At 32.2% G+C, this 11,155-nt stretch overlaps 2 protein-coding genes across 2 annotated transcripts in view; one reads left to right on the top strand and one right to left on the bottom strand.

Annotated features, from left to right (window-relative positions):
- Positions 1-11,155, top strand: part of LOC108744059 (solute carrier family 12 member 2-like) — a 39,056-nt gene that overhangs the window by 21,398 nt on the left and 6,503 nt on the right. The window contains exons 15-16 of the mRNA XM_025973765.1: positions 10,500-10,572; positions 10,635-11,012. Coding sequence (XP_025829550.1) covers positions 10,500-10,572; positions 10,635-11,012 — 451 coding nt within the window. The remainder of the gene's footprint in view (positions 1-10,499; positions 10,573-10,634; positions 11,013-11,155) is intronic.
- Positions 3,694-6,053, bottom strand: LOC108744122. The gene is made up of 3 exons (XM_018479726.2): positions 5,966-6,053; positions 5,720-5,901; positions 3,694-4,235 (listed from the first exon to the last, which is right to left on the bottom strand). Exons 1-3 carry the CDS (start codon positions 6,051-6,053, stop codon positions 4,041-4,043), a joined length of 465 nt encoding a protein of 154 aa, XP_018335228.1. The 3' UTR covers positions 3,694-4,040.

Genomic DNA, 11,155 nt, shown 5'->3' on the forward strand with positions numbered 1-11,155 from the left:
AACCCCGATAGCCACTCGTGATGATCATGAATGGATCAGACGATTTTGAAAACAAATTTGGATCAAATTTGAAACATATGTTCTACATTCAATGAATAAAAATATATACTAGTAAATAAATGATCAAATTTAGGAATTAAAAATCAGTAAACCAGTTGTTGAATTTTTGCGACAAACTATTTACGTAAAATAGCTGTCATATTTACTAAATTTCTTTCTAAATAAGTATGAGCGCAATATAACGTCATATGAACGATATTTCATGTATTCATACATTTACAAAAATTATCTGTAATTTTATGACGACATTACATGAAGAAAAGTTTATGCAAAAAAATGAATTATTACGATTATACACAAAATTGCATAAACATGCCATAATATTTATGAAGAAAAAAAAGTGATTTTAATTATTAAATCTTTACACCAAATTTACATCACATAAATTGTAAATTTGTTGTAAACTTTTGGTAAATTAAATAAAATAAAACGTCTGACTTGAACAACCGACAGACAGACCGCCGGGTTAATTTCTCGAATTTACAGACATAAAGACAATTTTGTTCTTCAGTCATCAGTTTTCGGTTACACTTTAACGCAATAAGTTGTCACGGAAATTTAAAAAGTGTTGGTTGTTATCCAATAAGTTACAGTTTTCAAAAATGTGAGTTACAAAATACATACATTAGGTATATCGTCTCAATAATAACTTCATGTTATAAAATAATCTTTTCTTTTAGTTATTATTAAACATAAGACTCTGGAATTTTGTTAAAGCGTTAGTATAGCTTTTCAAAAGCATCACTAATGCAAGCTAATAATTCAAGTAATCAAGACCTAGTCTATGAAGATCTAACAAATATATATTCAGTAGAGAAGCTGGATATTATCAACCACATATAATCCAGAATCCAGGAAAACATTAATAATAATACAACATCCTCGTACTTTTGAAGAGAAGATGTTAAAATCATTGTCAAACATGGAGTAAGTTTTGTCAGAAGATTTGGGCAATTTTATATCACTTCAAAGAAAATGAACACAGAAAAACAGTGACAGTGAATATGATATACCAAAAATTAATATATAACCTTTATATATATACATAGATTTATATAAACATATTTTTTATAAATTAATCATTTTTATATTCTTTTTGTTAAAACCATAGGTATAATATGTTTCATATAATTTCATAATATACTTTAAAAATGTAAAAGGAATTTATATAAAACATTAATTCTACAATATTTTTTTTGTATATGTATGTAGCTACTGTATAACGTAATACTAATAAATACGAAAATAATTGATTAAAATATTTTAATTGTATACAGTTTGCTAATTTATTTCAAACAATATATAATGAATTGTATAAAATATTACATACAATTGTAAATACAATTCATTATAAATACTTTGAAATAAGCATTTTAGCAAAATGATGTGTACGATTAAAAAATATTAATTAATTATTTTCAAATATGTATATACCTTTCAATTTTTTTACCGTCAATTATTTACCATCATATCATGAGTTAAAATTTATCTAAATATGATGAGAAACATTGCTGCATGTAGTACAGTAAATCTTGCCCTCATATGTGCCTCATAGGTTTCTTCATTTCAATGTCTTAAATGGTATGTCTATTTTACGTAAATTACGAAAGTAATTCAATTTACGAAAAGTTGTCTTCGTGTTTAGTATTCGTTTGACTCATGAAATGCAGACAATATGTTACAAATTTTTACGTTCACAAGGTGAGCAACCTTTACACATGTCGTTATGATACGAATAGTAAATTTTTCGTAAATATGAAGTAAATGTGGCTATCGGGGTAGGTACTTTGTCTAAATATAATGTAACCTTTTTAGGACTAACTTTGTTACTCCCATATATATTGAGTACCAGGCATAACTGGAGCGAATGTAAGTTAAGAATATTTGCTTTGGCGAATAAGAAAGACGAATTAGATTACGAGCAAAGGACGATGGCCAGTATGTTGTCGAAATTCAGAATCGACTATTCGGACATTCAAATAATTCAAAACATTACAAGTAAACCTGAAGTTTCTACCACTGAATTCTTTGAATCTCTAATCGCGGATTTCCGAAAACCAAAGGACGAAAATGATCCCGATTCTGGTAATACAAACTTAATATCCTTCGCTTAATCTTGTACCTTATTTTTTTTGCATTAAAGCACAATTAAGTGAAGCAGAAATTTTGGGTGCAAAGCAGAAAACTAATAGACATCTACGACTTCGAGAGCAACTTTTGAAGCATTCAAAAGATGCCAATTTGGTGGTAATGACACTTCCAATGCCCAGGAAGAGGGTAGTTTCTGCCCCTTTGTATATGGCATGGCTTGAAGTCCTTACAAAAGGATTGCCTCCAATGTTTCTTGTCCGAGGGAACCAGGAATCAGTTTTGACATTTTATTCATAATATTTATGGATAATTCATTTTTTTTGCATTAGTAGCTTAATCTTACTAAATTGTAATTTTTAGGTGTGCTTATAGACATACTTAGGTCCCCAGGAACTTACACATATTTAGATTCCCATTAATACACAAATAGTAAATAATATTATGTTCCTTATTTGCTGGCGAGATAATTTATTATGTTTTATTATTTATGTAACTAGTTTTAGATTTTCTAAAAAATCGCATTATGTTTTTGATTAGGTGTACATATATGTAGACATTAAGATTATTGTCAAAAAAATGACCACTATGTACAGATAGACTTACTATTAAAACGTAAGATGTTTGTCAAATGACATAATGTGTTACACTCTTAAGTAAAATATTTCGCTTTATTTTGTTTATTTGCATCTATTTATTAGAAGTTTTCTAATTTTATTTTTATTTGTATTCGATTATTTTAAACAATAGCAAATAACTGGCGAAATGTTCGGCTACAAGTCGAAAAAATTTCACGAAAATATATGTATTCTTATGGCGCACGCTTTAGTAACACACATATGGGCCATGCAACCTATCGTTCCGCTCTTTTTTATTGAACGTAGAATGTTGGTACCTTTCAAACTGTTTTTAGCTTTCTACAACCAATTTAATCTACAAAACTAAAATTCATGTGAAAACTGCATTAAATTGGTTGGATTTACCTTTTTCCCATCTTCGTCTATTATTTTTGTGTGTTAAACAGTTATTAAATGTAAATACCTTAACCCCCTTTCAATTAATGTCCTATAATTCTAAAAGCAGGCCTATTTAATGTGAATATTTATTCAATTTTTATCCACTATTAGTAAATTACCTCAAATTCATGAGAAAACATTGTTGCTTCTGTTACACCCTCGCCAGGAATCGAACCCGGGACCTTTGGCTTTAAGTACCAACGCTCTGACCACTAACCTACGAAAGGTGATATCAACAATACGAGGAAACGTACTTATTAAGTCACAGATTCGTCAAAGTAACGTATGTACCTATAAATAGATATTAATATCATATGAAATATTTCAAGAAACTTTTAATAGTGTGTAATATTTAATTTTAATGTTTTTCATAAGGTGTTGAGATATATTAATATACATACATTAGTTCGACGAATGTTTGACCCATATCGCCGTTATTATTGGTGTCACTTCTCGTAGAGCATTGGTACGTAATGCGAAAGGTCTCGTGTTCGATCCCCGGCGAGGGTGTGTCACCAGCAACAATTTTTCCTCATTAATTTGAAGCAATCTGTATTTTTTTAACGCTAAGAATTTGTTTGTATTGAATTTTATAACATCCTTCAACAAAAAGAAATAAATTATTAAGGCGCATAGTCCCAAACAACGAAGTTTTGATTTCCATATACTTATGTACATACAATGATCAAAAAAATACATAATATATGTACATTAATAAAATACAGGGTGTTTCATTTTATCAGAACTAAATTTTACTTCAAAGAAAGAATAAATTAAGACAACGATAGGCACAGAGATATTTATGATGCTATCGATTTTGAATTTATTGCCCATATAAACCATCATGTACGAAAAAAATGACAAAAGGTATAACCTCTAGTCGGCTTTAGGGGATTTACTAACAACCGCCAAATAACAAAAAGCCCCACATCGCGGAATCGGTTGAGCAGCTAAAAATGCACCTCCATCAGGCGAATTGGCATACAATAAAGGTTTTTCTGGTGGTGGTTGTTCAGTCCACTGAGCTGCCGCTTCAGCCTGTGCAGCACCTATCGCTTCTGCACCTCCAGGCTACACAAAAAATTAAAACTGATCAAGTGCGAGTTGCACTCACGTATGACGATAGCGCAAGGTTGAGTCGCCTTCAATAAAAAGAAGTCACTTCTATGCTCGCGAACGGTTAACTTAGATATTCGAAAAAGATTGTTAAAGGTGTATGTTTGGAGTGCGGCTCTGTATGGGTGCGAAACATAGACGGTGGGCGCTGCGGAAAAGAAAAGGTTAGAAGCGTTCGAAATGTGGTGTTACAGGCGAATTATTAGGATACCGTGGACAAAGAAGGTTAGAAATGAAAAGGTATTAGAAAGAATAGGAGAATAGAGGATTCTATGGAAATCAGTAAGAAATAGGCGAGATAGGTAGGACACCTTCTTAGGCATGAAGGTCTAGTCAGAAACATATTAGAAACAGAAACAGGAGTTAGGAGGGGTAGAGGTAGGCCGAGATTAGATTACTGTTCGCAAATAGTTAAGGATGTGGGTTGTTCTAGTTTTAGGGAAATGCGAAGATTAGCTCAGGACAGGAAAGAGTGGAGCTGCGTATCCAACCAGTCTTAGGACTGACGACCTTATGGTTATAATGATGATGATAGAATCGGGAAACATACTATCGCAGTATCAGTCGGGATTTAGGAATGGGTACAGTTGTGAAACTGCTTTTCAGTATGTACTGAACGAATGGCGAAAGAAGAGGGATGAGAAAATGAATACAATTATAGTTGATTTAGATTTGAAAAGGGCGTTTGAAACGATTAACAGAAAAATATTAATATAAAAACAGGAAGGATACAATATTAGGGGCGGTATTGAAATCGTTGGATAACTATTTAACAGATAGGGTGAAATAGGTGCATTGATTATGGTGTGCCACAAGGTAGCATCCTGGGACCATTGTTGTTTACCATATATGTTAATGATATAGGAAACGCGTTAAATACCTGCAAAATTCATATGTTTGCAGACGATAAAATAACATACTATTCAAGCAAAGAGAAAACAAACCTTCAAGAAACAATAAATAAAGAAATGGAAAGCGTCAACGATTGGTTCTTGACGAATAGATTAAAAATCAATACACAAAAAACGAAAGTAATGTTAATAGGACCACATAAAACAAAATTGAAGAACAAAATAGTAGTAAAAATAGAAAATAATTTAATGGAATTAGTAATTACAACCAAATACTTAGGAATAATTGTTGACGACAACTTGCAATTTGATGAATATATTGAGTAAGTGGGGAGAAAGACTGGGAAAAAACTAGGAGTATTAAGAAGATGCAATAATTATCTATCGCAATGGACCATGCGACAGATTTTCAACATAAAGAGCTTCTACTGTATCGTAGTTAATTAATTATATTGGACTGTTTACGCATATTTTTTGTTATTTTTAGTATAAGGTAGTTAAGGATAAATACGTATTGAGAAATAGTACCTATAGCTATGTTAAATAAAGCTATTTTTATTATTATTACATTACGTGAGGGGAACTTACAAGTAAGTGTGCTATAGTTTGTAAAGGACAGGGTGGAGGGTTATCGTTGAAGGGTGGTGATAACTCCATTGTCTGTAAATTCATGACCAAATAATACATAAAGTCATTCCTCAATTTCATTTCATCTATTGTTCTATTGCTAGTGCTCAATTTTCTCATCCATCTTACAACTTTCTGGCGGTCTAATAAACAAATGTGGACACGTAAATGGCATTGGAAAATATTTTTATACCAGATAAATCATACCAGCAAGTGAAGTCAAATTGGACATCATAGACTTGCACAAGAAGGTGTTGTGGTTAAAATTGTAGTTTAATATATCTGCTTCATTCATTTTTACAGCAATTTTTTAAAAACTAACTACCAAACAAAATTATGTATTTTGACATTACAATCATGAATTTCACTAAAACGTTTCATAGCCCTCGCGAATTACACATATGTAGGTATGTGCATAACTTCAGTCTAAAACATGTCTAAAAATTTTCAAAACAAAATTGTGTATGCCTTTATCTCCTACGATTGTTTTTCGTAGGTTTTCTTTTTATCAAAGAAACAATTCAAATAGTTTTCCGTATGGCAAAATAATATTAATAAAATTAGTACTTACATACGTTTCTTTAGAGATTAGAGATGCCTCTGATGTTAAGTAGTATTATTCCCAAAAAGTCAGAATTATCACCAAATGTTCCACTAAACCACACAGTTAAGTAAAAATATCACTACAACGCGACCGTTCTACACTCCGATCTAGTTAAACTAATACTGCTTCGTATTTACACTTTCCTGACCAACTACACATTATTATACCTAAAGGTTCATAAAAAAAGGTCGTAGAAAGGTCGTATCTATCGTTAATCATCATAACATCGAGATATAAGAATACTGGTGTTGAGAAACAACAGTAATATTGCATTCCAATAGTTGCCAAAAGTAAATAAAAATTACAATTTCTGTACGCTCCTTGATAAATAATGACTAATCGTTCAAACATGCCAGATTTATCTTAGCATTATGTACTTAATAAATGAAAGGGATTTTCTTTACAAAAACGAACTAGAAGAATCTTGAAATTCATGTTTAAAAATATCTAAATATCTTTACGGAAACAATGAATCCACTCATAAAAGTAAAATGACAAAGAATTAATAAAGGTGATTCGTTAACAGAGTGTTTAACGACAAAGTACTTCAATTTAGAAAATTTTGGTATAAGCAGGTATATTTTCTTCATGAACAGAATTTTTGGGATCTTCAGAAGCACCTTATTCAGGTGTTATTTGCGTTGATTTACTTAGAATTTTTACAAATCAAGCAAAATATTCTTGTGGATTTTATAAACGCTATAGACGATATATTTGTTATATGGTGTACACTGTACAATTTCAATTTTTCAGTTTTTCAAAATTTATACGTGTTTATTATTTACACACGGGGTAAAGACGCAGGATGTCAAAGTGTAGCAAAACAGTTGTTATGGTTTTTATGTATTTTTCTGTTAACAATCTTCCCATCAAGTAAAGGCTTTTTTATGAATTGAAGAAGCTTTTAATTCTTGCACTTACCTATCGTGTTTTATTATTTTATCTAATATACTGTACATATTCCAAAAAATGTGGTGTTACAGGCGAATGATGAGGATACCGTGGGTAGAAAAGGTTAGAAATGAAGAGGTATTGGAAAGAATAGGAGAACAGAGGACTCTATGGAAGACAATAAAAAATNATTAAATTAAAAATAAAAAAATCAAAATTTCTTTTGTAGTTTAACACCACAATAATTTGACCAATATGGTAGAAACATAGACGGTAGGTGACATTATGTTTTTGAAAACAAGATAATGAATGGAAAATTGTTTTACATCAATTTGATCTTTCAGTAGTACACTGAATTTATTACATTCAAAAGCACGTTTATCAAAAGCAACACAGTTAAAGTAAATGGTTATTAGAAAAATGGCAAAATTTAACCAAAAACTTAGTTGTGAAATTTTGTATGTTGAATTTGGTCTAAGGCGGTCGTTGTCTCTCCTGTTGTACCGTTATCGTGGATGAATAGTTACCCTTTTGAAACAAAGTTTTTTTGCTACATTTTTTGCACTTATCTACATTAATCTAAAAAATGACCCCTTAGTCCTTAAAAATTTTTTGTCACCAATTCATAGCATTTTTCTCAAGTTATACTATCCTCACATCCTCCTTCAGACATTCTGCATCCCTTTTACATATTCTACACCGCCTTTCCTCTTCTTTTTTATAATATTTACATCCCCTACACTCATTCCCTCCCCTAACTTTTGCTATAACGCTTATTTCCCTCCCCCCGTCTAAATTCCTTGGTACACTACATATCTTGACTCTCTCCATTTTCCTTAAATCTTTTCACCTTATTATTTCCCTTCGTTTGCTTTTAATCAATTTCCCTATATATATTATTTCCCTTAAACATTCTCTTATCTACTTCTGATTGATTTTTAATCTCTACAAAGTCCTCTTCCTCTGTCTATAATATCTACGTTTCCTCCCTATTTTCAATAGTTTCTTTCTCCAGCCTCAACCCAACATTTCCTCATATTTTACTATCCTTTTTGTCGTTTCTTCCCAAAATTAAAAATTTATGTTTAATTAATATTCCGGGATATTTGAAAGAAACATCTGCATCTCGTGAAAGCACCACAACGTAGAGGATATAAAAAGTATGCACAAAAAGTACCCGAGTTAACCAGCCGTCAGTGATTGAGAACAATTGTTAGTTATCTTACCGCCTTTTGCAAGCGTCAACTGTCGAAACACATTTACCTATTCATGACCTTCGCTCAACAGCTGGTACGTAGACAGGTCAATTGCACATACGAACGGTGTACTGGCGGTGTATATCATCACTGCCGGTGCACTTGGGGCTTTCGGCAGGGTTATTACCCTGATGTTTATATATATCACTGTATGGTGCAAGATGTCTCATTCTATATCTGTTTCATGTACCTTCTTATTCCTTGAGGAGTCAGACATAGTTTATAAAACCTCTGCTTTTTTCCACCCATCCTTATATTTTCGGTCCTTAAAACACTATACTCCTTGCTATCACATTAGATAACATCAGTCTCCTACCCCATCATTCTTACATAATACATAAATAACCTAAATAGTGACTAATTTATTTCTCATTTTAGGGGAACTCAACTTGATAGCTCCCTTAATATCGAATTTCTTTTTGGCCGCGTACACTCTAATAAATTTCGCCACCTTTCACGCCTCTTTAGTTAAACCTATAGGATGGAGACCCACCTTTAAGGTAATTTTCACGCTTTTTTCTTAAAACAAAAACCTACCTATTAAATAAAAATGCGCCCACTTTTAGTACTACAATATGTGGTTAAGTTTATTTGGTTCAATAATGTGCGTATTTATTATGTTTCTAATATCGTGGTGGAACGCACTCATCACCATGGCGGTACTTTTGGCCCTTTACTTGATCGTTTGTTACCGAAAACCTGGTAAGTATAATAAATCGATATTTTGAAATTAAGAAGACAATTATTATAATTTTGCGACAGATGTTAATTGGGGATCGACAACTCAAGCTCAGTCTTATAAAGAAGCTTTGAAAGCCGTTTATTCGTTAAATTTGGTAGAGGAACATGTTAAAAATTATCGGCCCCAAATCCTCGTTCTGTCAGGTATGCCGAGCTCTAGGCCAGCTCTTGTTGACTTTGCCAACCTGCTCACCAAGAACATGTCTCTTCTTGTTTGTGGAAATATTATAAGGGTAAGTTAACAAAAACTCAGAGTGGCTGGTTGTGAACCTGTTAAATCGGTCAAACTCCAGAAGAACTCATTTGTTCCTATGTTCCTGATATTTTTTTGTAAATTACTCACTGGAAGAAAATATTCATATCATATTAAATGATTTGCTTTCTTTGAAATTAGTGTTTCCGTTTTTGATCATCACGTTCATTATTGTATCAGGAACCCATATCAGAAAAAGCAAGGATGGTATTAAATGCTAATGCATATTCATGGTTGGAAAAGCACAAGATAAAAGCGTTCTATACCCACGTGGATGGATTAAGTTTCAAGGACGGAGCACAATCCATATTAAAGTCTTGTGGAATCGGAAAACTGAAGCCTAACATTTTGCTTATGGGCTACAAAACAAAATGGTCTACATGTCCAAGGGAAGATTTGGACATGTATTTTGATGTTCTACAGTAAGTGTTTTTTGAAACGAAATTAGGATGTTGTCATAATAGAAATCCAGGTAGTCCAGACTTCATTCCTTAAAGAGTTGATTGATATAATAGAAAATAGACATTTTGATTTTGAATGTTGTACATCTCATAACATTCTCTATCCAATATTTATCTCGTTTTCTTAATTTCTATTGATTATTTTCCATGTTAATAAAAATTATTCTTTTTTTATTGCATTTATTAGGAAGATTGGGTTGATTAAAAGAATTTGTATTGACGGTATTTCTCTTAAAAAGAAAACAAAAAGTTTCGACGTATGTAATCTAAATTTCTGATCGCGATGACCAGAGAAATCAAGTGCGAGTTATTAATTTTCACTCATTGATGGCACTCTAAATTAGACGCAACATTTTTGGGATTAGTCATCTAGCCTCCTTGTCTACTCTAAGTCGCTACTAATCTTGACCATCCCCTCAAGAAACAGAAAATAAGTTTATAATTAAAATATACTTTTATTCTCAGTATAGCCTTAGATTGTCACATGGGCGTCGGAATTCTACGAATAAAAGATGGTATAGAATTCTCGAAGAATTTATATATTGAAGAGCGAATTAAAGATACTTTGGCTTTACCCCGTAATCAATCTTACGGTCAAATGTCCTACAGTAGGTTACATTTTTATTGACGATTTTTTCGAATAATTTTATGAAGGAACTGACCTTTTTAGCCAGCAGTGTAAGTAATTTATCCGGCCAAGCGACACCTTTAGCAAACAAAAAGGACATAGGGGACGGACTTAAAAGTTCCCAAGGTATTATTGTTGAATGCAGTGACGAGGAAGAAGAAGATGAAGAAGAAGAAGAGGGTGAAAAGAAAGAAGAGAAATCGTTGGTTCAATTTATTGACGAAAGCAAAGTAGATGATAAAGAGGAAGTTCCTCAGGAAATTCTGGATGAAATGTTTCCTTTACGGAAAGGAAAGCCAGGTGCAACTATCGATGTGTGGTGGTTATATGATGATGGAGGTAAAAAATACTATAGGGTTGTTCGGAAAGTCATTTCGTTTTTTCCCGACAGAGGATTTAATTGTATTCTTTTGCACGCAATTTCACATTTAAGCCGTATAATTTTTATATGCTTTGAGAGCTCATATAGCAAGGCTTGTGTGTGAAAAATTCCAATTAATTCTACGCAGTAGTTTTTGGTTGGTGCCCTTTTAAATATGGAGAGCGATAAGCAGCATTTTCGA

This window comes from Agrilus planipennis, unplaced genomic scaffold (genome assembly GCF_000699045.2).
Source record: "Agrilus planipennis isolate EAB-ADULT unplaced genomic scaffold, Apla_2.0 scaffold18, whole genome shotgun sequence".
Classification (NCBI taxonomy): domain Eukaryota; kingdom Metazoa; phylum Arthropoda; class Insecta; order Coleoptera; family Buprestidae; genus Agrilus; species Agrilus planipennis.

Bases quoted from the DNA above. Each gene is read 5' to 3' on its own strand.
- LOC108744122 (XM_018479726.2), bottom strand. From the start codon at position 6,053: ATGAATGAAGCAGATATATTAAACTACAATTTTAACCACAACACCTTC. The intron at 5,902-5,965 runs GTATGATTTATC...TTTGTTTATTAG, and splicing joins CAATTTGACTTCACTTGCTG to ACCGCCAGAAAGTTGTAAGA. The intron at 4,236-5,719 runs GTAAGTTCCCCT...TTTTTTGTGTAG, and splicing joins AAACTATAGCACACTTACTT to CCTGGAGGTGCAGAAGCGAT.